Genomic DNA, 27,861 nt, shown 5'->3' with positions numbered 1-27,861 from the left:
TGTTTAATCAGCTTCTTGAAATACCACACCTGTCAGGTGGATGGATTATCTTGGCAAAGGAAAATTGCTCACTAACAGGGATGTAAACAAATGTGTGCACAAAATTTGAGAAAAATAATATTTTTGTGCATATGGAACCTTTCTGGGATATTTCATTTCAGATCAAGACACATGGGACCAACACTTTACATGTTGCATTTATATTTTTGATCAGTGGATATATAATGTAATAAAATACCCCCTATAAGTATGTTCTTCTTCGTACATTGGTCTCTAGTTAAATCATTCGACGGGCCTTTTCGTTCTATACCAAACGTAGGGCAGTAGGATTCACTTTCATGTATGCACAGCACTTGGCAGTAAAATAGGAAAGTATTTTCAAACTCGGTGGTATTTGGTCTTCTCGTGTTTCCGTATGTAAATAATAAACTTTTCCTCCGAGAGGAAGAGGCAAAGCGAGAGGTTTCACTCTCGCCAACGTCTGTCCAAAAATAAGCACGATGCGTTTCTATGGGCTTATTTTGGATCTAAGCTTGTCGCCTTCCTTCATGACTTTCGGACAACCAACTCCCATTGTTAGGGCGGAGACATGAGCATCTCGTCATTATATACAGATATCTGTTTTACCCTGCTTTTCCCGGCCCTGTCTAGATGGGATACAGATTTTGTCGAATTGACGTACATATTTTTGCATTTTAGCTAACCCCAACTATTTTCATAACCTTAATCTAATGACCCTAACGTGCTACTCTAATTATCATAACCTGCTGCGTAAATTCCCCTAAACTCTACTACGAAAATTAAATTTGGACATAAACTGTATCCCTTCTAGACATAACCGATTTTACCCGACCCTCACAGATAATTCTGAAAAGCGTCCATGTAGCTAGCTACAGACAGGTAAATATATTTTCTGCATATATATTTTTCTAAACATATGAGCTTTATAATATTGCCATTTGATACCGTTGGGTGTGTAGCTAACATTAACTATAAAAGCCATCTAGAACTAATTATCTACAATAGCTAGCTAGGTTAACGTTAGCTAACGTTAGTTAGTTTAGGGCAATTCCACGTACACTTAACATTTTCATTGAACTAATATCATCAAAATCAATAAATCAAAGTACGTTTTTGGGCTCATTCAGTAGTTTTTACCTAAATGTAGTATCCTGTTGAATTAAAAAAATATATTTATATTGCTTAAACATGCATTAAATTATACTGTTGCTGCTTCCTGTTGTCATGTCTTTTTGATATGGCCGAGTATCAAAACTTTTTTTTAAATTCATAATCAATATGCTGAAACAAGTCGTGATATTTTTAAGACCAATGCATAAGTTATTCGGAACACGTTTTCAGATGACTTGTATCTTGCTAAATTTGTCTTTTAGAAACTGCATACGCACCAATATTTACCAAATGGTCACTCAATTCTGGAATTGATCAGCTTGTTCTACTGTATAATTAATAGCGCGCGCAAATTAATCACTCACATCGATATTGAAATGATTGGAACTGGGACAATAACAGCAGCAACATGTACCGTTTGCGCTCTTCTAACAGACAACCCTCAATGAACTTGTGTATACTATATACACTACATGTGGACACCCCTTCAAATAGTGGATTTGGCTATTTCAGCTGTTGCTAGTTGTATAAAATTGAGCACACAGCCATGCAATCTCCACAGACAAACATTGGCAGTAGAATAGCCCTACCGAAGAGCTCAGTGACTTTCATCGTGGCACCGTCATAGGATGCCACCTTTTCAACAAGTCAGTTCATCAAATTTCTGCCCTGCTATAGCTACCCGGGCAACTGTAAGTGCTGTGGAAACGTCTAGGAGCAACAACGGCTCAGCCGTGTAGTGGTAGGACACAAGCTCACAGAACGTGACTGCCGAGTGCTGAAGCGTGTAGTGTGTAAAAATCGTCTGTCCTCGGTTGCAACACTCACTACCGAGTTCCAAACTGCCCCTGGAAGCAATGTCAGCAAAATAACTGTTCTTCAGGAGCTTCGTGAAATGGGTTTGAATGGCCGAGTAGCCGCACAGAAGCCTAAGATCACCATGCGCAATGCCAAGCGTCGGCTGTAGTGGTGTAAAGCTTGCCAACTTTGGACTCTGGAGCAGTGGAAATGCGTTCTCTGGAGTGATAAATCACACTTCACCATCTGGCAGTCTGACGGACAAATCTGGGTTTGGTGAATGCCAGAAGAACGCTACCTGCCCCAATGCCTAGTGCTAACGGTAAAGTTTGGTGGAGGAGGAATAATGGTCTGGGGGCTGTTTTTCATGGTTTGGGCAAGACCCCTTGGAGCCAGTAAAGGGAAATCTTAACGCAACAGTAAACAAGGAAATTCTAGAATGTTCTGTGCTTCCAACTTTGTGGCAACAGTTTGGGGAAAGCCCTTTCCTGTTTCAGCATGACATGCAAAAAGCGATCTCCGTACAGAAATGGTTTGTCTAGATCGGTGTGGAAGAACATGAATGGCCTGCACAGAGCCCTGACCACAACCCAATCGAATGCCTTTGGGATGAATTGGAACGCCAACTGCGAGCCAGGCCTGACGCCCAACATCAGTGCCCGAACTCACTAATGCTCTTGTGGCTGAATGGAAGCAAGTTCCCACAGCAATGTTCCAACATCTAGTGGAAAGCCTTCCCAGAAGAGTGGAGGCTGTTATAGCAGCAAAGGGGGGACCAACTCCATATTAATGAGCATGATTTTGGAATAAGATGATTGAGGAGCAGGTGTCCACATACTTGTAGTGTATATCTATCTATAGATGGCAACCAGTCATAGCCAGGAGCCATGTTTCCATCCACAGTTTTTATGTGAGTAAACTCATACCATATAAAAAATCACAGCTGTGAAGGAAACTGGTAGGTTCGGTTCAGTTTACAAACGCAGACAGGTAATTGGTTAGTTTGATATGTTTGGGATCGTTTTGTGTTGGTAAAATTAATTATGCACAAATATTGATATAACCATATCAAAGTAAACTTGGAGTCACGTGATGATATGGTGTGAGGTCCTCCCAATATGACTAGTGAAACCATGCAGTTTATTATGATCGATTAATTCAATTATTAACTTCACAGGGTGGTGAAAGTGCTTGGTAATCTTGATGCTTCTTTCCAATAAATATAGAGGTTCTTATTCTGGTGACGTGATGATTGATGCTTGGCTGCAGTTTGACAAATACAAAGATTCTCGCTCTTATCAAAATAATCTCATGTAGACTAAGACTAGCCTACCTGCACTGTATCTGTGAGCTGTTGGCTAGAGTAGGCACATTTGCTATTTAATGCAACCGTTTTTGTGACAAAACTATCGGTTTCTATTCAGTAAATTAAAATGTACAAATTTTGTGACGTTTATCTACATGTCTGTTTGGTGGAAACACACCACTGGTGGGAAAATGTGCATAATTTCTTTATGTGAATTTTTGAATAGTCACATGGAAATCTGTCGCCAATTGGATGGAAACATAGCTGCTAACCACGTTTCCATCCATAGTTTTTATGCGAGTAAAGTCATACTATATATACAGTTGAAGTTGGAAGTTTATATACACCTTAGCCAAATACATTTAAACTGAATTTTGGCCCATTACTCCTGACAGAGCTAGTGTAACTGAGTCAGGTTTGTAGGCTTCGTTGCTCGCACACACTTTTTCAGTTCTGCCCACACATTTTCTATAGGATTGAAGTCAGGGCTTTGTGATGGCCATTCCAATACCTTGACTTTGTTGTCCTTAAGCCATTTTGCCACAACTTTGGAAGTATGCTTGGGGTCATTGTCCATTTGGAAGACCCATTTGCGACCAAGCTTTATTTTCCTGACTGATGTCTTGATGTTGCTTCAATATAGCCACATAATTTTCCTTTCCTCATGATGCCATCTGTATTGTGAAGTGTACCAGTCCCTCCTGCAGCAAAGCACCCCACAACATGATGCTGCCACCCCCGTGCTTCACGGTTGGGATGGTGTTCTTAGGCTTGCAAGCCTCCTCCTTTTTCCTCCAAACATAATGATGGTCATTATGGCCAAACAGTTCTATTTTTCTTTCAGACCAGAGAACATTTCTCCATGTGCAGTTGCAAACCGTAGTCTGGCATTTTTATGGCAGTTTTGTAGCAGTGGCTTCTTCCTTGCTGAGTGGCCTTTCAGGTTATGTCGATATAGGACTCGTTTTACTGTGGATATAAATACTTTTGTAACTGTTTCCTCCAGCATCTTCACAAGGTCCTTTGCTGTTGTTCTGGGATTGATTTGCACTTTTCGCACCAAATTATGTTCATCTCTAGGAGACAGAGCGCTTCTCCTTCCTGAGCGGTATGACGGCTGCGTGGGTCCATGGTGTTTATACTTGCGTAGTATTGTTTGTACAGATGAATGTGGTACCTTCAGGCATTTGGATATTGCTCCCAAGGATGAACCAGACTTGTGGAGGTCTACAATTTCTTTTCTGAGGTCTTGGCTGATTTCTTTTGATATTCCCATGATGTCAAGCAAAGAGGCACTGAATTTGAAGGTAGGCCTTGAAATACATCCACAGGTCAATTCCTCCAATTCACTCAAATGATGTCAATTAGCCTATCAGAAGCTTCTAAAGCCATGACATAATTTTCTGGAATTTTCCAAGCTGTTTAAAGGCACAGTCAACTTGTGTATGTAAACTTCTGACCCACTGGAATTGTGATACAGTGAATTAATTATAAGACAAATAATCTGTCTGTAAACAATTGTTGGAAAAAATTACTTGTGTAATGTCGAAAGTAGATGTCCTAACCGACTTGCCAAAACTATAGTTTAACAAGAAATTTGTGGAGTGGTTGAAAAACAAGTTTTAATGACTCCAACCTAAGTGTTTGTAAACTTCCGACTTCAACTGTGTGTGTATGTATGTCTGTGTGTGTGTGTGTGTGTGTGTGTATATATGTATACATATATATATGTGTGTGTGTATGTATATATATATATATATATATATATATATATATATATATATATATATATTATATTATATAAAAAACAAGCTATTTATCAACTTCTCAAACAATAATTTGGGTTTCTAAATAACATCAGGGTTGGCTTTCATTTGAATGCTAGTTAATCCCTCAAATCCATTAATTCATGTGAGGCCAGAGATGGTAGGAGCACCCAATGTTTTTCTTGCCACGTGGTCAGAAAATGACAGCTGCTTTCTAAGCAATGATTTATATATACATTTCCCGTCAAAAGTTTGGACACACCCACTCATTCAAGAGTTTTTCTTTATTTGTACTATTTTCTACGTTGTAGAATAATAGTGAAGACATCAAAACTATGAAATAACACATAGGGAATCATGTAGTAACCAAAAAAGCTTTTAACAAATCAAAATCTATTCTTCAAAGTAGCCACCCTTTGCCTTGATGACAGCTTTTCACACTCTTGGCATTCTCTCAACCAGCTTCACCTGGAATGCTTTTCCAACCGTCTTGAAGGATTTCCCACAAATGCTGAGCAATTGTTGGCTGCTTCTCCTTCACTCTGCGGTTCAACTCATCCCAAACCATCTCAATTGTGTTGAGGTCGGGTGATTGTGGAGGCCAGGTCATCTAATGCAGCACTCCATCACTCTCCTTATTTGTCTTATAGCCCTTACACAGCCTGGCAGTGTGTTTGATCATTGTCCTTTTTTAAAACAAGTGATAGTCCCACTAAGCACAAACCAGATGGGATGGAGTATCGCTGCAGAATGCTGTGGTAGCCATGCTGGTTAAGTGTGCCTTGAATTCTAAATAAATCACAGACAGTGTCACCAGCAAAGCACCATCACACACGCTTCACGGTGGGAACCACACACGCAGAGATCATCCGTTCACCTGCTCTGCGTCTCACAAAGACATAGCAATTGGAACCAAAAATCACCGGTCTAATGTCCATTGCTTGTGTCTTGTCCCAAGCAAGTCTCTTCTTATGATTGGTGTCCTTTAGTAGTGGTTTCTTTGCATCAATTTGACCATGAAGGCCTTATTGACACAGTCTCCTCTGAACAGTTGATATTGAAATGTGTCTGTTACTTGAACTCTGTGAAGCATTTATTTGGGCTGCAAGGCTGGTAACTCTAATGATCTTATCCTCTGCAGCAGAGGTAACTTTGGGTCTTCCTTTCCTTTGGCGGTCCTCATGAGAGCCAGTTTCATCATAGCGCGTGATGGTTTTTCCAACTGTACTTGAAGAAACTTTCAAGGTTCTTGACATTTTCCGAATCGACTGATCTTCCTGTCTTAAAGTAATGATGGACTGTTGTTTCCTTTTGCTTATTTGAGCTGTTCTTGCCATAATATGGACTTGGCTTTTTACCAAATAGGGCTATCTTCTGTATACCACCCCTACCTTGTCACAACACAACTGATTGGCTCAAACGCATTAAGAAGGAAATATGTTTAACATATTAACTTTTTAATAAGACACACTTGTTAATTTAAATGCATTCCAGGTAACTGCCTTATGAAGCTGGTTGAGAGAATGCCAAGAGTGTGCAAAGCTGTCATCAAGGCAAAGGGTGGCTACTTTGAAGAATCTCAAATATAAAATATATTTTGATTTAACACTTTTTTGGTTACTACATGATTCCATGTGTTATTTCAAAGTTTTGGTTTCTTCACTATTATTCATTTTATTCACACTGGCCTTGACTTTGAATGAGGAATCAACTCTTTTGCCAGTTCACTCAACTTATTTGGTGGGCCGAGTCCTCTTTGCATTCACAATGCTATGTTTAGCATTGAAGATTTTACAAAACACATTGACTTAAACTTAACTTGCAATTAATTTGTTTTGTTTGATGTACATTTCAAGTGAAAAATCTGAGTCTCATCATCATTCCGTTACTATGGAATTGCCCTTTAGCTAACATCAACATTGGTGCCATTGTTGCCTTTTATTTTGGCTTTGTTGTTAAGCCTTTTGATCTAACTCAACATTTGGGTGGTTTATTTTGTTATTGACAGGTCACGAGTCTGATCATCATCTTCTGAAAATTGGATCCAATGGATCAATATGTGAGATATGGAAATATTGGTCAGTCAGAAGAGCTTTTTGTAGGTTGAGCCAAATTTGATCCATTCTTCAAAATGAGAAACAATTGAATTATACAATATCTAAAATAATCAACTAGATGTTTTATTGATCTATGGTTTATTCTAACACCAACCGTGGTCTGTTCTAGGATCAATCATTGCATTGGAGTGAGGTTAAAGAGGAGGCTGAAGAATGTCAGATTTCAGCTGTGCCATTAGGAGTTGAAACATCACAGGTTTTTAAAAAAGAGGGCACTGATGGACAAGATCCTTCCTTTGAAACAGTTTCAGACGTCCATGGAGTCGCAGAGCAAGAGCGTGGACCTAAAGGCAAGGTAAGTAGCTCCTCAACACTTTGCAAGCACCTTTGCAAAGCCAGGAGTTATACCCTATATAAGTCCCGCCTGCTTCCTGGTGCAGTCTCATACTGTTTTTGAATGGGCGTCAAGCTTTTATCACCAAATACATGAAAATGGCATCAATCAAATGTATTTATAAAGACCTTTTTTACATTAGCCGATGTATAGATATACATAAATTAACTTACAAATATAATTGTATCTTTACCCAATGCCTTTTATGAAGGTTTTCGACAGAAAAAAGAATGTAAGGCATCAGAAGTAAATTAATCCAGGAATACGAATATAATTGTACATGCTTGTATATCTTTAATGCCTGGAGTCTCATCATCATTCCGTTACTATGGAATTGCCCTTTAGCTAACATCAACATTTTATGATATAAGCTTGATACTGAATGAATGATGTTTTCTCTGTGTAAGGTGCTGCCTTCACCAGCCCCAGTCAAAGAGGAGTCTGAAGAATGCTCCCTTCTGCCAGTAGATGAAGAGGAGGTTACCTTAATTACAGTGAAGGAAGAAGAGAATGAAGATGAGTTGAAGTCAGAAGATGAGAACATTGTGAAAGTGTCAGTGCCTTGGGAGCCGTTGGAAACATCACCATCATACTCTGATACAGATGATACAGAGGACAGTGAGATGGAAGGTGATAATGTGCGGGTGAGTTTAAGCATTTAATAACAGTGAAATAGATACTTTGAGATGTTTTGTATGGTCAAACTGAACGTTTTTTTGTTCCACTAGTTTTGAACATTCTTTACCCTACCTATTATAAGCTGTGTACACCAAACCACAAAACTAGCCTTCAACCTTCATGTTTTCTGACACTATGTGACTGCATTTGGAGTGTGCTACTGACATATAATAAGTAGGCTATAGGTGTAGCGAAAATGTCTAAACTTAAACCAGATCTGAACTCGAGAACCAACTTCTCTCATTGAAAACAGCATATGTGACATCGAGATTAGTCAGGAACATTTATTTCATTGCCAAAATGGACAAAAAATTGCCAGTAGGTGAATTCTGGTCATAAAGTCAGTATATTCCAAAACTGAGTTTTGTAGGATTTGAGATTTGGGTTGGGTTTTGATTTCAACAATGCTCACTAACATGGGATAAAGAACTGCGGTGATTGAGCCATATCCAATTGCACGGCAGAGCACACAGACTCTAGCTATTTTGTCATTAACTTATCCTGTTGACATTTAGAAAGTTCACATAGAAAATTCCATTGAACTGTCTTGTGTTGATTAAAAACAGCTGGACATAATGAAATCGCATCTAAAAAATAAATAAAGTTTTGCAAAAGCCTAGTGTCGAATAAAAATGAAGTGATTAAAGTGTTTCCATTATCCATTTAGGCAAAGAAATTGTCGACAGCCTGTGTGCCCTCCCACCTATCTGTTTCATGTCTCAGGTTGCGAGTAATAGCCAGAATGGATAGATTGCGAGAATTTACTAATATTTGCCATATTCTAATAATTCTCATGTGCCAACATATCGCTACGGTCCGTTCCATGGTGTGACTTGCACTCCTGTAGATCTGAAATAATACTTGGATGGTGAAACATGCATTAAGCAAACAAGAAAACAAAGTTGAAGCAATTTAGGCATTCTTGAAAGTCAAGACAATCTTTGTCCTGCAATGAAGCATTGTTTTTATCGTTGAAATATACATATACAGTTGAAATTGGAAGTTTACACACAATTAGGTTGGAGTCATTAAAACTCGTTTTTCAACCACTCCACAAATTTCTTGTTAACAAACTAGTTTTCGGTTAGGACATCTACTTTGTGCATGACACAAGTAATTTTTCCAACAATTGTTTACAGACAGCTTATTTCACTTATAATTCACTGTATCACAATTCCAGTGGGTCAGAAGTTTACATACACTAAGTTGACTGTGCCTTTAAACAGCTTGGAAAATACCAGTAAATTATGTCATGCATTTAAAAGCTTCTGATAGGCTAATTGACATAATTTGAGTCAATTGGAGGTGTACCTGTGGATGTATTTCAAGGCCTACCTTCAAACTCAGTGCCTCTTTGCTTGACATGATGGGAAAATCAAAAGACATCAGCCAAGACCTCAGAAAAGAAATTGTAGACCTCCACAAGTCTGGTTCATCCTTGGGAGTAATTTCCAAATGCCTGAAGGTACCACGTTCATCTGTACAAACAATACTACGCAAGTATAAACACCATGGACCCACGCAGCCTTGATACCGCTCAGGAAGGAGACGCGTTCTGTCTCCTAGAGATGAACGTACTTTGGTGCGAAAAGTGAAAATCAATCCCAGAACAACAGCAAAGGACCTTGTGAAGATGCTGGAGGAAACCGGTACAAAAGTATTTATATCCACAGTAAAACGAGTCCTGTATCGACCACTCAGAAAGTCCACTCAGCAAGGAAGAAGCCACTGCTCCAAAAACGCCATAAAAACGCCAGACTACGGTTTGCAACTGCACATGGGGACAAAGATTGTAGTTTTTGGAGAAATGTCCTCTGTTCTGATGAAACAAAAATAGAACTGTTTGGCTATAATGACCATCGTTATGTTTGGAGGAAAAAGGAGAGAGGCTTGCAAGTCGAAGAACACCATCCCAATCGTGAAGCACGAGGGTGGCAGCATCATGTTGTGGGGGTGCTAAGCTGCAGGAGGAATTGGTGCACTTCACAAAATTGATGGCAATCATGAGGAAAGGAAAATGATGTGGATATATTGAAGCAACATCTCAAGACATCAGTCAGGAAGTTGAAGCCTGGTCGCAAATGGGTCTTCCAAATGAACAATGACCCCAAGCATACTTCCAAAGTTGTGGCAAAATGTCTTAAGGACAACAAAGTTACGGTATTGGAGTGGACATCACTCCAATAGAAAAGTTGTGGGCAGAACTGAAAAAGTGTGTGCGAGCAAGGAGGCTTATAACCTGACTCCGTTACACCAGCTTTGTCAGGAGGAATGGGCCAAAATTCAGCCAACTCATTGTGGGAAGGTTGTGGAAGGCTACCCGAAACGTTTGACCCAAGTTAAACAATTTAAAGGCAATGCTACTAAATACTAATTGAATGTATTTAAACTTCTGACCCCCTGGGAATGTGATGAAATAAATAAAAGCTGAAATAAATCATTATCTACTATTGTTCTGACATTTCACATTCTTAAAATGAAGTGGTGATCCTAACTGACCTAAGACAGGTCATTTTTACTAGGATTAAATGTCAGGAATTGTGAAAAACTCAGTTTAAATGTATTTGGCTAAGGTGTATGTAAACTTCCGACTTCAACTGTAGAAAGGAGTAGGAATTTAGATTTAAATGTGGAGTGGAGTGGAGTGGAGCTTTATAGTTACGTGCACCATCAAAACTATTCGGCAAGCGTTTATTCGAAAAACACTGTTTCCATCATCATTTGTTGACAACAAGAAAATTCACCCCTGTTGAACGAAGAAATGTCGCTCTTTAGAGCTTTTTTTTTTTTGCAAAATTTCTTTTGTCAAATTAACCTAGTTCAATAGAAACCTGCCTAGTGAGACAGACCTGTCCAGCAGCGCAGCAGATTGACTCTGAATTTGTTTTCATAAGGCAACACGTAGCGCGTTTTTGTACTTAAGATATACTGCACCAAACACCTTAGCTAGATGTAAAATTGCGCCACTAAAACCTCCTCTGTAAAAATTGATTACAGATTTCATAAGTTATTTTAGATTCATTCTGACTGTTTTGAGGAAGTGGTACTAGCTTTGTACCTATGGTGTCCTATGGTGTCTCATGGGGGACAAACACCCAGTATCCGCCACATTGAACCACACCCCCAAGACTGAAATTTTGTTTTTCTTCATGAGCAACAGAAAAACGTGCAATCGGTGCGTTCAGTCGCTTTTTAAGCCTAATGCTTCATAATAAAGTTAAGATTTCACAAACACGAAGTATAGCTTTCTTGAGCAGATACTAGCTTGAGTGCTGGGTCTAGTTAGTATTTAGCCAATTGTTGAAGGTAACTGACTTTAGGACTCAACTGAATTCACCCTCATTTCTGCTTCAAAGGACTGTGAAAACGATGAGCATGACGTTTCAGTAGGATTGAAGATTGAAGATTGCAGCAGGACATCATTGGATCAAGGGACTGCACCAGGTACAGATGAGAAAGCGAATAATGTTGATATCAGTGTGTAACATAGGTGGGGTGGATTGCAGTTATTGTGTAGACATATGATTGTGTTACATTAGCTCATTAGCTACGGCTCTTTATTGAAATAGAACTGCAATTCATTTTGTTTTTCTCTTTCCTTTAGGTGACTCTAAAGGTGTGTCCTCCTTCTATCCATGCCCCCAATGTGCGCTCGGCTTCACCATAGAGCGCTTTTTCCATGGGCACCTCAAGAGGGACCACCCCAAAGAGTACATCGCAATGTTGAAGTCTGGGAAAATCATAGCAAAAAAAGAAAACAGTGTACAGCTGACCCCAGCCACCTGCCCGCAATGTGGCAAAAGCTTCTACAATAAATATGTCATGCAAACGCATCAGAGGACTCACACAGGGGAGAAACCCTATCATTGTGTAGACTGTGGGAAGAGCTATGTCTGCGCTGAATCACTTAAAACACACAGAAGGACTCACACTGGGGAGAGACCATATAAATGCTTTGAGTGTGGGAAAGGATTTGGAGAACGATCCCAACGGATTAGACATGAAATGATCCACACAGGAAGACCATATAAATGCTCTCAATGTGACAAATGTTTTTGCTTTTCCAGAGATTTTAAGAGACATCAGTTGACACATAAGAAGACCCACACTGGACATAGACCCTATAATGTCCACAGGTGTAAGAAGTCCTCTGGCCAGCTAGAAGCTCTCAAAGCACACCAGAAAACACACAAAGGAAAAAATACTTTTCAGTGCTCTGTGTGACAATTGTTTTGGATTTTTCAGAGACCATACCATACATCAGTTGACACGTACAGGGGAGAAATTGTTCACACAGCACCTAATGTCCTATAAACACCAGCCTGAGAGGCTTGAAGGAAGTCACGATATCATCTGCTACAGAATCTCAAAGTGTCACAGATGTGTGCCCTCGACTCAGTCTGGTGTCAAACTTTAACCATAACATTCAACACTGGCAGACATTTGATATTGTTAGTTAAATAGGTCAAAAGTATGAACATCTTTACTTAGTTCCAACAGATAATTGTAGACTAATAAGGGAAATGTCTTCCCACACATATAATCATGCTAATTACATACCAATTAATATAATCAGTAAATCAAATACTGGAAAATAATTGATCAATTCATTTTCCCTTTACAGTCCCCCTTTGGTCAAACAGACATAAATATACGTGTCGCGCCCTATGACCACAGATGCCTTAATGCATATAGATTACTACAATCAATCTGCCATTTAAACAACAACAACATTGTTTGCAATCCCAAATCAATTACAGGCAGGCTTCTTCCAATTGTTAACAGCACAAATGACATGTATGACTATTAGAGATGGCTTTGATGATGATGTCCCGATGTCAATGTCCAGGAGTTGTATTTAACCAACCACACAAGCTTTCACCACCATCACCTGCTGCACATTCTGCCTCATCAGATTCTCCCACACACCAGTAGCATGATAGAAGTTTCGATAAGATCTCCCCATGCCTGCTCCATGTGCTTAGTCTCAGGACACATGCATCGATAGCTCAGATGCTGTACACAGGTTGCTTCGCTCAGCCTAGTAGTTGAGAGACAGGGCAGTTGTGGATGCTGTTTTTCAGCTGGTTAGAGAGGCTGGGGTCTTGCACTGATCTGGTCAAATTAATCGGATGCATATAGGTACCCTCTGGGGGCTGAATGGCCATCACCTCGAGGAAATTATAAGATTAATTAGGCCATTACAAATACATATTACCACAAGTACATTCTTGACACAATAATTTTTAACAAGACACACATGATTAGTCATCAACACGTGTCTCTGTTCTTGATTAAACACAGGCATAGTTATACTCTTGTCTCACAACAAAATGATCTACCATTCCCACTGGAACTGTCAGATCCCCCATTGATTTTATTTTTTCCCCCTGGTTTTGAATGAGGTTAAACCCCTTTTCATTAGATATGTAGATATGGTTCTGTGTGGCTCAGTTGGTAGAGCATGGCGCTTGCAAAGCCAGGGTTGTGGGTTTGTTTCACACTGGGGACCGCTACGAAAAAATATGAAAATGTATGTACTCAGCACTGTACGTCACTCTGGATAAGCGCATCTGCTAGATGACTAAAATGTGAATGTAAATGTAATATCATATTTGTATATCTCCTTCAGGATAAACAAATACAGCATATATTACATTTTAAGTACATAGTGCTGAGCTGTCTGTTTATTTTAATTTTATTTTACCAGGCAGGTCAATTAAGAACAAATTCTTATTTATAATGATAGCCTTTTTTACCAAACAAAAAGTCATATTAGTTATAATTTCTATTTAATTTGTCCACCTAAAAGTAAAACATTCCATACTCCAGGATTATCCAATAAGTGTCTCAAATTACACATACTCCTATTTTCATTTACTCTAACCTGGAGCCCCAAGTGTGGCTCCCAACAGGTTTTTAAAAATGAAACACTTTTGTTCACAGGGAGGACACAGCACCCTTTACTTTCTCATTATTGGAAGGAATAGTTTGTATTTTAGTCTTAAGTTTTACTGTAGAATTACCAATCTCTGTTGGATATTCTTTATTTGCTATATTATAAATGTCTGTTATTTTTTTATTAATATGTAACTATAAAATACATCAGTCTTATATCAATGTTCACCAAATTAAAAACGTAGTAACTATCACTTGAACTACTCAATCACAGTCATGAAATTTGTCAGGCAACTCAAGGGCTTCACATACTTTTTTTTTCTAAAAAAAAAAGACAAGAGTATTTATTGTCCTGTCAGAGAAATGTCACATATCAACACGGCTGCCTTCTCAGCCTAATCTTATATTTTGACCAAAAGCTCCAGCCATTCACACGTCTGGCCCTTCACATACCTCCATGTTTTTGTAACTTTGTTCTACTATGACAAAAGAAGCAGACATCTAACAGGGGATGGTGAAAGGCAAGTCACAAATATAGAACCATAGTTCCAAAAGTAGACCAGTGGCAACCCATCATTCAGGGCATGTGGGGTAGAGCCTACCTGTTTAGCAAAAAAATACGAATATATATATATATTTTTTGTTGTTGACGGGTTTTGCATGTTATTTTGGCATTAATACGTGTCACATATCAGTTCGCAAACAATGTAAAAGAACAACATTAAGTTAATAAAGCCGCATACAAACATCTTTTTTGCTTTCTTGAGTAAGGCAGCGCCAAAATGCAGGTGTTTCAGCCTAGCTCAGTGCTTTCGGTGGTGGTGGGGCAGCCAGCGTAAATTACAGAGCTTAGGGGTTGGTAATGTCCTCTACTTGTGCTGTGATTGGCTCAGTGTTCTGTCACTCATGGGGTCACTACGTCACCACAAAATCTACAGGGAGAGCTCGGAAATTCAAGCTCCTTGGGTGCTGCCATAGATTTACATTAGAAGTCCCCATCCAAGAAGTTAAATAAAATGACGTCAAATCACGTTATATCTACCGAAGCTTTGATTGGATTGATCATGTCAACATTATACTTTCAAAATCTTACCTAGCAAGCTAGACAAGAAGTCATCATGAATCAAGTTGAAAATCTACTGGCAAATCCTTGTCATATGAAGAGAAATTATAGATAAAACGTATTGGTGCTCATCGGCCATTGGACATAAACATGACACAACAAGTTGGAAGTCGCAAATTCAACAATGATTGGTTTGGAAGGAATCAGTGGCTAACTGCAAGCGTTGCAAAGCAGTATCAAAAAGGAGACCGGGGGTTGCTAAACCCTGGTCCCTGACAGCGGAACTCACAGAATTCACAATTGTGACCATCAGTTTTGAGATTAGAGAACCCAGCAGATTGCACCTCCTAGAGATGTATACAGCTTGTTGAAGTGAAGTAATCACAATTCTACCTTGAACGGTGCTCCCCCCCTTGTCTGGTTTCACAGAACCAGATCGAGTGGTCGTGCCACCCCCAGGGCTTCTCAACCTTAGTCACTAAACTGAACCAACAATGTGACACTGAACACAGGCTCTTTATGGCTGACTTTTTAAAACTAATCTGAACAAGATTTCACTACCCTGCTACACAAAATACACACAGTAACACATTTTTTTTGGTATAGCAGTGTCACAAAGGAGATCAGCCGGTGGTTGCTAATCGCTGGTCCCGGAGAGCTCTAGCAATTGTGTGGTCAGTAAACCGATTGGTTACTTTTCCACCAGGCCAACACCGCCAAGGCAGATGTCACTTGAGTTTTCAAGATTTAGTTTTGCTGCTCCACCACACAAACCACACACAGCTGATTTGGTTTTCCACTCTGCTGACCTTGTACTTACAGAATTCCTGACTTTGTTCAGACTGCCACGGTACAGAAAGTCCATTGGTGTCTGATACTGGTATACATTTTTAACCAAGTTGACTACAATAAGACCAATATTATTACTTGATGATACAACGAGGCTCTTTATACCAAAATCTAAATACTTTTGTATATATAGTGTATGTGGAAACCCCTTCAAATTAGTGGATTTGGCTATTTCAGTTACACACGTTGCTGACAAGTGTATAAAATCGAGCACACAGCCATGCAATCTCCATAGTCAAACATTGGCAGCAGAATGGCCTTATTGAAGAGCTCAGTGACTTTCAATGTGCCACCTTTCCAACAAGTCAGTTCGTCAAATTTCTGCCCAGCTAGAGCTGCCCCGGTCAACTTTAAGGGCTGTTATTGTGAAGTGGAAATGTCTAGGAGCAACAATGGCTCAGCCTCGAGGTGTTAGGCCACACAAGCTCACAGAACGGGACCGCAGAGTGCTGAAGCGCGTAGCATGTAAAAATGTATCTGTTCTCGGTTGCAACACTCACTACCGAGTTCCAAACTGCCTCTGGAAGCAATGTCAGCAGAATAACTGTTAGTCGGGAGCTTTATGTTACGTCGGCCAGGCCTAACATCAGTGCCCGACCTCACTAATGCTCTTGTGGCTGAATGGAAGCAGCAATGTTCCAACATCTAGTGGAAAGTGTTCCCAGAAGAGTGGAGGCTGTTATAGCAGCAAAGGGGGGACCAACTCCATATTAATGCCCATGATTTTGGAATGATATGTTTAATGAGCAGGTGTCCACATATTTTTGGTAATGTAGTGTACAGTGCCTTCAGAAAGTATTCACACCCCTTGACTTTTTCCATATTTTGTTGTATTACAGCCTGAACTTAAAATTGATCAAATTTAGATTGCTGGTCACTGGCTCAATACACACAATACACAATAATGTTAAATACACACAATACACAATAATGTTAAATTAGATTTTTTTTTTCTCACATTTTTTAGAAGTTAAATGCTGTAATGTCTTGAGTCAATAAGTATTCTAAGGACAAGCCCTCCTCTAACCCGGATGACGCTGGACCAATTGTGCGCCGCCCCATGGGTCTCCTGGACTCGAACCCAGAATCTCTAGTGGCACAGATAGCACTGTGATGCAGTGCCTTAGACCGTTGTGCCACTCGGGAGGCCCCGAGTTACAGTTTTGACTTAATCTACTTGAACATCTATGGCAAGACCTGAAAATGGTTGTCTAGAAATGATCAACGACCAATTTGACAGTGCTTGAACATTTTTGAAAACAATAATGGGAAAATGTTGCACAATCCAGGAGTGGAAGCTCTTAGTCTTTCTTACCCAGAAAGACTCACAGCTGTAATTGCTGCCAAAGGTGCTTCTCAAAAGTATTGACTCAGGGGTGTTAATATGTATGTAGATGGTTATTCACACGATTAACATTTTTCAAAAAACATGTTTTCACTATGTCATTATGGGGTATTGTGCGTAGACGCGTGAGGAAAAAAAAGTCAAGGGATATGAATACTCTCTGAAGGCACTGTACCAAGGGAAGACAACCTCTCAGTGAGAGAAATCATGCACGGAATGCTCCACAAAAGAGGAGAACACGTTTGACTCACCTCCAGAAAGCTAATTCTGAAGCGTTGCCGAGCACCGAGCACTGGTGAAAACCTTAGCATCCCATCCTCATCGCCATCTATAATGGGGATTTCAAGGTGAATAAAAGGGAAGAGCAGTCGCACCTAAAGTCTATCAAAATCAATCTTCTTTCATACAAGTTGCAACAGGGAGACACCTCCAGCACAGAAAATGTCAAAGGGGAAATTTTAAACGCCACCAGCAGAGCCACACAAGGAAGAATACGTGTCAATGCTGTCAGTGTGACAAGAGTTTCTTCAGAGCGGCTCACCTGAAAACCCATCTCCTCAGTCACAGTGGAACCAAAACACTAGTCCGCTCTAACTGTGGGAAAAGGTTCAACCAGGAATGAAACTTAGAAAATCAACATTAGAGTAAAGTTGTAATGAACCTCCATCTGTAGAAGTACAGATATGATGATGAATGTGAGTAGTAGGTGAATAAACAACTTATTATGAATTATAATTAATTGTAATAACACAACATTACTTATATTAGAGTGGTATGAATTGGATCATCATTAAGTGAAATCATCTAATTCAGTTCCCAATACACTAAAATGAAATTATTTTTCATTGTGATGTGATTTAGACAGACTTCCATTGGTGGTTGTCCATTGACTAACTTGATAATCTTCTAACCTCATTCTGACCAAACAAACTGTGGCAATTGTAAGTTGCAACACTTATGAACACATGTAGACATTCCAGTACAGTGTTGCACAGTAACGGGTTACTATAACGCACAGACCTGTTACTCATAGGAAGTTTCATTGTGTGTCTGACGCACTGATTAGGAAGTGAGAGTCAATGTTCTTGCAAATGCAATCATACCCACTGATATGTTCAGATTGATTTACTAGGAGACACTGTGAGCAGACACACTGATGCGGATTGCACCAGCTCACACATTTACATATTACTTTGACATGCTGTACACGTCTATTTGACTAAGGAGAGAGAAGACTAACATTGATATTGACACAATTAGAACAAATAAGTACACATGGTTCCCCTTTATCTTCTCATCCTTGTCTTTGTCCATGGACCACCAGGTGAGCCTCTCATTTACAATGAATATGAGTATGTTGATGGATGTCTTGGGGGTCTCTAACTTTTGATAGTTAATCAGATTCTAAAGTGTTTTTAAGTCTTGGGTGTGGTAATTGCATGAAAAGCCCTTAAAGAATTGCCTTGGTAATTTCTAAATATTGCATTCCCTAAACAACAAAATATAGGCCGACACATAGTGAAAAATAATCTATGTTTTAGAAATAGGTGCTACATTCAATACTGTTCTCTTATATTAGAGGAAGCAGTATTAGCATACTGTGAAGAAAAAGGAAATTGTTGTGCAATGTTTTATTGGCCTGTGGTGTCTTCATACCTCACTGTCCACCCGATATCCCCCTTTTCTTTTGAGTAAAAATTGTATTATACTCATAAATCATGTTTTTAGAGATACAAACAAATATTTGATATTTTAGCTTTTCAATAGACAGAACAAACCATTATCCAGCTTATTCTAATACAGCTTTCACAAATATATTTGAAATGGATGGTACTGAGCAGTCTACTATCTATTCATTCAACACAGGTTGCAACAGCCTGTGGACGGTGACAAAAAGTACTGCAAAGAGTGGCGGCGCCATCACGATCCCCTGCCACTACCACCGCATGTTCAGAGACCATGTCAAATACTGGTGTAAGGGCAGAACCTGGGCCTTATGTACAGTGATGGCAAGCACCGACCCAAGGCGGAGCAGAGGAGGCATGTCAATCACAGACATTCCAGAGGAGCTGGTCTTCACTGTGACCATGAATAACCTACAGGAGACTGACACCAACAGGTACTGGTGTGCTCTGAAAGTGGGCGCGATAGGCAAGCCGGATGTTAAAGTTTCCGTGGAGCTCACAGTCACCCAAGGTAAGCTCCACTTGAATGTACATTTTTTACCTTACACTACTTTTTGCATTGCATAATTTCTGTAAAAAAGTCTGGGGAAAGGTAGCATATTACATCAGTAATAATATTGCACATCTTTTCCATCAGGCTCTCCTGATCTGTCAGTGGTTGATGAGCTGGTATCTGTTGAGGAGGGGGGCAGTGTCAGTGTACAGTGTCTCTACAGTGACACACTCAGAGGCAAAGAGAAGAAGTGGTGCAGGAGTGGGGACCGGCATTCCTGTCAGACACAGACAGATACTAGCCAGAATGCATCTGTTGTGATCAGTGATGGCAAGAGGGGAGTGTTCAATGTGACAATGAAAGAACTAGAGAAGAAAGATGCAGGCTGGTATTGGTGCTCTGTTGGAGACCTACAGGCTGCAGTTCATATCAATGTCACTCAGAGATCTACAGCACACAGGAACACTGCAGGTCAGTTGATGCTGGTAGAGTGAAGCACTGTTACACTGTAGTTTGTTTGCACCACCTTATGCTTGTGCTGTAGTATTCTGTTGAAGCTTTTTTTCTTCATCAATGAGAACATTGTTATACTGAAAACACTAACACTGAAGTTGATATTTGCAGTATTATTTCAGAAGCAAAATAAGGTTATTTTTTGTTTCATTTCTGACTTCCTACCCATGTTTCCTTCCACAGAAGCAGTGACTACTCCAACGCTGCCCATGTTACACTCCGCATTCTCGACATTCACAGACTCCACAGCTACCTCTGCCTCAAAGACAAACCCTTCCGCCACAGTAGACTCTGCTCTGACAACATCCTCATATGGCTCTGCAACTCCATATCCATCCGTCTCAGTTCCATACATCACAATCCATTCTTCCACACTGACTTCTTCACTAACAACAGCACAACCTACATGCTGTCCTTCTACCGAATCTACATCTTCTAACAAGAAAATCAGGTATGTTTTGATTGATACTCATAGAATTCTATTCAAAGTTCACTATTTTTGCTGCATTACTTCTATGCTTTGCCACAAGATGTCACCCTCTGTATGAAAATGGATTTACATGTGAGTCAAGTTACGGTTTCTAACTTATGCTGCTTCCTCAAATTACAACTTTTCTTTTTGTTACCATTCTTTGACCATGATTTTATGTTATTTTCAATTTTAGAAACCTGCCCTGGCATGCTCCTATTCTCATTGTGTTGGCCATGGTGTTGTTGGTTATTGTTGTTATTGCTGCAGTCAACATCTATAGATCTTCCAGGAATAGTAAGTGCTCTCCTCCTTCAACTTTATAATTTCTCTTTCGGCTCCAAAATAAATAAATACATTTTTAGTGTGTTTTCTTGGGAACATACTGTTTCCTTTTTTAACCTGACCATTTGATCACTGTTATAAAGCTACCCAATCCCTTGACTTGTCTCTCTCTTATCTCCTGTCAGATATCAGACTTGTGGAAGGAGAGATGACTGAGCTGGTGATAAATCAAGATCAATGATATCAATTAAAAGAGCCTAAAAATACATTTGGATCATAAAAATTACTGTAAGTTTGCTTTAATATCAACCAAAATAATCACATGTACAGTAAATGTATTGTAGTAATAACATACCATTAGGTAGAGAACAGAGAAAAAATGCATGAAACATTAAACAATTTCAATAGATTATTCTGTTATGGCTGCAAACCATTCAAATGAATTGTCATCATAAGAGCACACATACCCACAAATAGATATCATGTGTAATTAGCTATCATACATGGTCATTTTTTATAAGATATTTGGACTCAACGATTTAAGTGATAAAAATACATAGCACTTACTTTGGTAGTCTCTCATCACCAGAGCTGCTAGGATGGTGCATGCCAAAAATACCAGGCCAACAGCACCTTTCAGCAGAATATCCAGATATCTCTCCCAGTCCCAACTAGAAAACCAAAAAAAAAAAATTCTAAATTAGCTTATCTGTTACAGTATATCTACACTAATGAATAAAAAAAGCAATAGTTTCACCTCCACCTTGAGTTATCATCCTCCGTTGCTCTCAGAGTCAAGACCAAAGGGAAAGTAATCAGATTCATGGTTGGAGGAGATATTGCTGTGAGGGGAAGGACATTTGAATCATTGATTTGTGTAGCAAGCATCACATGCAGAGCACTTGTAAATGAAATATAAACAAGTATTATTATTATTATTATTGTTATTATAATTATTATTATTCTCTTGTTTCAATAAATGTCTCTTGAAAATGAAAGATGTACAAGGTACAATGGTCTTTTGTCTCCATTATTTGGATTCTGAAGGGGGCTACAAAGCCTTAAATGTGAGTGATAGTGAATCTGTGACAGTCTATCAGCTTACAGTGCCTTGCGAAAGTATTCGGCCCCCTTGAACTTTGCGACCTTTTGCCACATTTCAGGCTTCAAACATAAAGATATAAAACTGTATTTTTTTGTGAAGAATCAACAACAAGTGGGACACAATCATGAAGTGGAACGACATTTATTGGATATTTCAAACTTTTTTAACAAATCAAAAACTGAAAAATTGGGCGTGCAAAATTATTCAGCCCCTTTACTTTCAGTGCAGCAAACTCTCTCCAGAAGTTCAGTGAGGATCTCTGAATGATCCAATGTTGACCTAAATGACTAATGAGGATAAATACAATCAACCTGTGTGTAATCAAGTCTCCGTATAAATGCACCTGCACTGTGATAGTCTCAGAGGTCCGTTAAAAGCGCAGAGAGCATCATGAAGAACAAGGAACACACCAGGCAGGTCCGAGATACTGTTGTGAAGAAGTTTAAAGCCGGATTTGGATACAAAAAGATTTCCCAAGCTTTAAACATCCCAAGGAGCACTGTGCAAGCGATAATAATGAAATGGAAGGAGTATCAGACCACTGCAAATCTACCAAGACCTGGCCGTCCCTCTAAACTTTCAGCTCATACAAGGAGAAGACTGATCAGAAATGCAGCAAAGAGGCCCATGATCACTCTGGATGAACTGCAGAGATCTACAGCTGAGGTGGGAGACTCTGTCCATAGGACAACAATCAGTGGTATATTGCACAAATCTGGCCTTTATGGAAGAGTGGCAAGAAGAAAGCCATTTCTAAAAGATATCCATAAAAAGTGTTGTTTAAAGTTTGCCACAAGCCACCTGGGAGACACACCAAACATGTGGAAGAAGGTGCTCTGGTCAGATGAAACCAAAATTGAACTTTTTGGCAACAATGCAAAACGTTATGTTTGGCGTAAAAGCAACACAGCTGAACACACCATCCCCACTGTCAAACATGGTGGTGGCAGCATCATGGTTTGGGCCTGCTTTTCTTCAGCAGGGACAGGGAAGATGGTTAAAATTGATGGGAAGATGGATGGAGCCAAATACAGGACCATTCTGGAAGAAAACCTGATGGAGTCTGCAAAAGACCTGAGACTGGGACGGAGATTTGTCTTCCAACAAGACAATAATCCAAAACATAAAGCAAAATCTACAATGGAATGGTTCAAAAATAAACATATCCAGGTGTTAGAATGGCCAAGTCAAAGTCCAGACCTGAATCCAATCGAGAATCTGTGGAAAGAACTGAAAACTGCTGTTCACAAATGCTCTCCATCCAACCTCACTGAGCTCGAGCTGTTTTGCAGGGAGGAATGGGAAAAAATGTCAGTGTCTCGATGTGCAAAACTGATAGAGACATACCCCAAGAGACTTACAGCTGTAATCGCAGCAAAAGGTGGCGCTACAAAGTATTAACTTAAGGGGGCTAAATAATTTTGCACGCCCAATTTTTCAGTTTTTGATTTGTTAAAAAAGTTTGAAATATCCAATAAATGTCGTTCCACTTCATGATTGTGTCCCACTTATTGTTGATTCTTCACAAAAAAATACAGTTTTATATCTTTATGTTTGAAGCCTGAAATGTGGCAAAAGGTCGCAAAGTTCAAGGGGGCCGAATACTTTCGCAAGGCACTGTACATGCGTTAGATGCATTGAGGACTGAGATGTACACCGGGATCTGCTTGTCTCCTGCTATGCACCAGTACCAGTCGTTATCGTTCATCTCCAGATGTCTCATCGTCACAGTGAAGGTACGACTCCATGTATTGATGATCAAATCCATGCGGTCCTGAGATGCCCGCTCTCCCTCTACAGTCAAGCAGGAGCTCCAGTTCTCTGCAGGTTTCCCGTTCCAACACCACATCTTCTCACTGTCATCCATGATGTCACTGTAGAGACACTCGCCTGTGGTGCTGTTCCCCTCCTTACCAGACACCATGTTGCTCCTCACCGACACATCTGGGAAGCCTGGAATATGGAAACAGAAACGATACAGACAAAGCAAGCTCATTCTCGCGCATCACACAGAGATCCAGGGTTGGGGTGAATTAAATGTATATTCAGAGGTGGGCAGTATATCTGTTACATATATTTAAATTACTTCAGAGTATTTTGTAATTTATAATACACTGGGCTGAACTAGACTCCAATGTATTCTGTAACAAGATACTTCCGTGGCCCCCTTTCACCCTACATTGGTATCAGAAATCTGTTGGCACTATTATGTGATCATCTGAGAGCATCTGCTAAATGAACTACATATAAATGTAGTAATGTAAAAATTAACAATTGCAAAGGATTCTGAGTATTATTGCTGAGTATTATTAAAGCCAATAATTAATACCCATTCAAGCAGTTCATTTTGCAGTTCATTTTGGTATGTTCATATTCACATATACATTTTGGTAATTTAGCAGACACTCTTATCCAGAGTGTCTTAGGGCTCTATTCATTCCGCATCGCGGAAGTTCAGCTTTACAGCATGATTGAAATTTAAAGGCAATGTTCCCGCTTTATCAGAGACTACCTTCAGATTAAACGCTGCCTACTGTATCAGAAATTACCTTTACATTTCTATCACGAAATCTGTATCGCTTTACATATTTATTGAATAGAGCCCTTACTATTTACAGTCAGTGCATTCCATTAAAGTAGATAATCAACATATCACAGTCATAGCCATTAAAACGTTTCTGTAACCGTTAAGGAGGATGTTGCTGCTGTTCAGGCAGGCTACTTGCAAATTCCAATTCCAATTTTCCTCATAGAATTTTTTTAAACATATTTTTATTGAACCTTTATTTAACTAGGCAAGTCAGTTAAAAGAACAAATTGTTATTTACAATGACGGCCTGCCCCGGCCAAACCCGGATGATGATGGGCCGAATGTGCACCGCCCAGTGGGACTCACAATCACGGCTGGATTTGAACCAGGGACTGCAGTGATGCCTCTTGCACTAATGCCTTAGACCGCTGCGCCACTCGGGAGCAGCATTGAAAATAATTGGTATTGGAATTTCAGTGTTTGGGGAAGGTGCTTAAAAGGGTGTGAGACCTGAAGTCAGAGATGGCTGAGTTTTTGCAAATCAAAGGAAAATATGTGGATTTCCCTCAACTGCAACATAAAGAATGGTTGTCTGATTTTGCCTTCACCGTGGACATCACGGTACTTTCTGAATTGACTGCATTTGAAATGGAATTTACCCTGCAGAGATGTTAATGACATTCTGTTTTTGAAAGCTCAGCTAAACCAACCAACCATGACAAAGCAGGACTATGATAAATAGTATATCACCTGCAGTGACAGTCAGTGACAGAGATGCTTCCATTGTTTCTTCCATTGTCCACAGCACACACTTACTCCCTTGTGTCCTGAGTCTGTAGGTTCTGCATGGTCACAGTGAAGACATGCTGGCTGGGGTCATCTGTGATGGACACATCCCCTCGTCGCAAAGGAAAGTCAGTACACACTATGGTAGTGCAGTCTAACTCTCCCTTCATCCTGCACCAGTATTTCACATCCTCCTTGCACCTCTGGTCATAGGGACAGAGAGCAGAAATAGACTGGCCCCTGTAGAGAGTGACCTGGCTGTCTGTCACCTTACTGTTCTTTAGACCTGTGAGAAGAAAAACGACATACTGTATGTTGGCAGAGATTGGGCTAAATCACTAAAAACCAGGAGGGTGATTGAATCAAAATCAACATGGGTTTATGGGAAACATGATGATGACACTCAGTTCTTCATTGGAAGTAATTGTAATAAAGACTTGGGGTGCTGTGGACAAAGACAAGATAACGAGGGCAGGTTACCTGGTGGTGGTACGTGGACAACCTGTTGTCCCCTGTCCTCTGCTGAGCTACAGATCTCCTGGCTGATACGTTCAGAGATCTCCTGCACTCGCGACGGCCAGTGATCTTGTTAAGACCCATCAGTGAAGCATTGGCGCCCCCGATAGCATAAAGAGACGCCATGTTTCCTTAGAAGATGTGCTGACACTTCCATGTCATAGGGATCAGTGGATTCTCCATCTGTGATGACAATTCCAATTTGTGGAACACCCTCACTTTCCCTGCTGCCTTTAACCTTCTTAACCAGAGCCATCATAAGCCTTAGGGCCTTTCCAGTATATGTGTCACCTCCCGTTTGTACAAGGGAGTAAATACCCTTCAGGATTTCACTTCTATTCATATGATCATTGAGCCTGAACACAACTTCAGGTGATGTACTAAACTTCATCAGACTGATCCTGATATGGTCGGTGTCCACAAACAAAGAGTGCACCAGGGTATCCAGAAACCTCTTCATCATCATAAAGTCTATATATTGTATGCTAGTAGATTCAGCCATTAGGATAACAACATCAGCCTTCACTCCCTGTGGGGAAACTGAAAGAAGAGCTGTTTGTCACAAACTTGATGATAGTGTAACATTACAAATGAACTATATAAGGATAAACTACTGAAAATATTTTACTACCTTCTCCCTGAGCTTCTGCCACTTTGCTGGGGTAGACAATCAGAAGAACGACAAATGTCTATTTGGGCCCCATTTTCACGCTTTTGTTGAAAGACAAATATTAGAAATACATAGTTATTTAACCTGCAACTAGACAAACTCAGAGATGTTTATTACTACTATTTTGTTACTTTGTTACCCCTATACCATTACTATGACTACTAATGACGATTAAATAATACTTGTTGCTATATTACTTACCTGATTCATCAAGAAATGTAAAGAAGATGTCCACTGTATTTTAACCAGAAATCCTCACTCTCAGATTTGACTGTACACCCCTCATAGTTTGCAGGTCATGGGAGACACAAATCTTCTCTTCCAGCAAAGTACTACTGTCCTTCCTCAGACCACAGACTGTATTGTCATATGGAAGCATAATTGCCATGGTAACACAAGAGGAGCACACACACGATATGTGAGCACACAGCATTATCATTGTCATCACTTAGATACAGTACTTCCTGTGAAATTCTCATAAATGAACAAAAAAAAACTGCTATGGTTCAACACTTGTGATAAAAAGGACCCACGAGTTTCGTCGGTAGCACTAGTAGGTTGGTTGTAGAATACCAAGTTCTAGTAGCTGTTTGACCACTCTATTTTGAGTGCCTGAGAATATTGGATTTCAAGGTTTCCCGATGTGAGCAGAAATAAATATCAATAGTGCTACTGCTCAATTTGTTTTCCATTTGCAGGTCCACCTGTGTCTCTGGCGACTCAAATTATTATTTCCAAGTGAACAGAACATGGTTTGAGGCCTGACCATTTCTGGTTGTTTAGGAAAATGCTGCTTGTTTTGCTTATGACAATATCGAGAGCATACTGACATGGCAACTCAGCCACTGACCGCAAGGCTCTATAGCTGTCAGACTGGCCAATAGCTTTTACCCCCAGACCATCAGGCTGCTGAATAGCTACCACTAGGCAGCTACCTGCTCCCCCCCCCCCTCCCAACAGATATTTACCCTGCCCCCACCCCCAATGGATATGTATCATTGTTACAGTTGTTAAAAACAGTATATATACAAAAGTATGTACTGCAGACACCGCTACAGATTAGCTGATTCAGCTATTTCAGTATGTAGACCCCCCCCCCCACACACACACACACACAAACTGTTCACTCTATCAATTAGGTTAGTACTGTGGAGCAACTAAACTCAGCAAAAAAATAAACGTGTGTGTAAATATTTGTATGAACATAACCAGATTCAACAACTGACACATAAACTGAACAAGTTCCACAGACATGTGACTTACAGAAATTGAATAATGTGTCCCTGAACAAAGGGGAGTCAAAATCAAAAGTAACAGTCAGTATCTGGTGTGGCCACCAGCTGCATTAAGTACTGCAGTGCATCTCCTACTCATGGACCAGATTTGCCAGTTCTTGCTGTGAGATGTTACCCCACTCTTCCACCAAGGCATCTGCAAGTTCCCGGACATTTCTGCGGGGAATGGCCCTAGCCCTCACCCTCTGATCCAACAGGTCCCAGGCGTGCTCAATGGGATTGAGATCCG

The 27,861-nt window shown here is 40.0% G+C and overlaps 2 protein-coding genes across 4 annotated transcripts; both read left to right on the top strand.

The window, feature by feature from the left end:
- Positions 1-572: 572 nt before the first annotated feature.
- Positions 573-14,776, top strand: LOC139406641 (zinc finger and SCAN domain-containing protein 2-like). Of its 2 annotated transcripts, XR_011634010.1 has the most exons (7): positions 607-900; positions 7,010-7,099; positions 7,228-7,413; positions 7,860-8,096; positions 11,487-11,574; positions 11,735-13,450; positions 13,536-14,655. XR_011634010.1 is itself a non-coding variant. In XM_071149478.1 (6 exons), exons 2-6 carry the CDS (start codon positions 7,049-7,051, stop codon positions 12,352-12,354), a joined length of 1,182 nt encoding a protein of 393 aa, XP_071005579.1. In that variant the 5' UTR covers positions 573-900; positions 7,010-7,048; the 3' UTR covers positions 12,355-14,776. The 2 variants fall into 2 exon arrangements, 1 of the variants encoding a protein (XP_071005579.1); XM_071149478.1 differs by having other exon boundaries at positions 573-900; positions 11,735-14,776.
- Positions 14,777-18,384: 3,608 nt separating this feature from the next.
- Positions 18,385-21,423, top strand: LOC139407639 (polymeric immunoglobulin receptor-like). Of its 2 annotated transcripts, none has more exons than XM_071151476.1 (6): positions 18,385-18,609; positions 19,152-19,481; positions 19,608-19,934; positions 20,160-20,427; positions 20,642-20,742; positions 20,916-21,423. In XM_071151476.1, the coding sequence occupies exons 1-6, from the start codon at positions 18,561-18,563 to the stop codon at positions 20,969-20,971; spliced, it is 1,131 nt and encodes a 376-aa protein (XP_071007577.1). In that variant the 5' UTR covers positions 18,385-18,560; the 3' UTR covers positions 20,972-21,423. The 2 variants fall into 2 exon arrangements, with proteins under 2 accessions (XP_071007577.1, XP_071007578.1); XM_071151477.1 differs by having other exon boundaries at positions 18,408-18,609; positions 20,163-20,427.
- The last annotated feature ends 6,438 nt before the right edge of the window (positions 21,424-27,861 follow it).

Source organism: Oncorhynchus clarkii, chromosome 4 (genome assembly GCF_045791955.1).
Source record: "Oncorhynchus clarkii lewisi isolate Uvic-CL-2024 chromosome 4, UVic_Ocla_1.0, whole genome shotgun sequence".
In the NCBI taxonomy this organism is placed as follows: domain Eukaryota; kingdom Metazoa; phylum Chordata; class Actinopteri; order Salmoniformes; family Salmonidae; genus Oncorhynchus; species Oncorhynchus clarkii.
Note: the sequence above shows the minus strand (reverse complement) of the source record. Positions and strands in the feature narration are given on the sequence as shown.

Bases quoted from the DNA above. Each gene is read 5' to 3' on its own strand.
- LOC139406641 (XM_071149478.1), top strand. From the start codon at position 7,049: ATGGATCAATATGTGAGATATGGAAATATTGGTCAGTCAGAAGAGCTT. The intron at 7,414-7,859 runs GTAAGTAGCTCC...TCTCTGTGTAAG, and splicing joins AGCGTGGACCTAAAGGCAAG to GTGCTGCCTTCACCAGCCCC. The intron at 8,097-11,486 runs GTGAGTTTAAGC...TCTGCTTCAAAG, and splicing joins TGGAAGGTGATAATGTGCGG to GACTGTGAAAACGATGAGCA.
- LOC139407639 (XM_071151476.1), top strand. From the start codon at position 18,561: ATGGTTCCCCTTTATCTTCTCATCCTTGTCTTTGTCCATGGACCACCA. The intron at 18,610-19,151 runs GTGAGCCTCTCA...CATTCAACACAG, and splicing joins CTTTGTCCATGGACCACCAG to GTTGCAACAGCCTGTGGACG. The intron at 19,935-20,159 runs GTCAGTTGATGC...TTCCTTCCACAG, and splicing joins AGCACACAGGAACACTGCAG to AAGCAGTGACTACTCCAACG.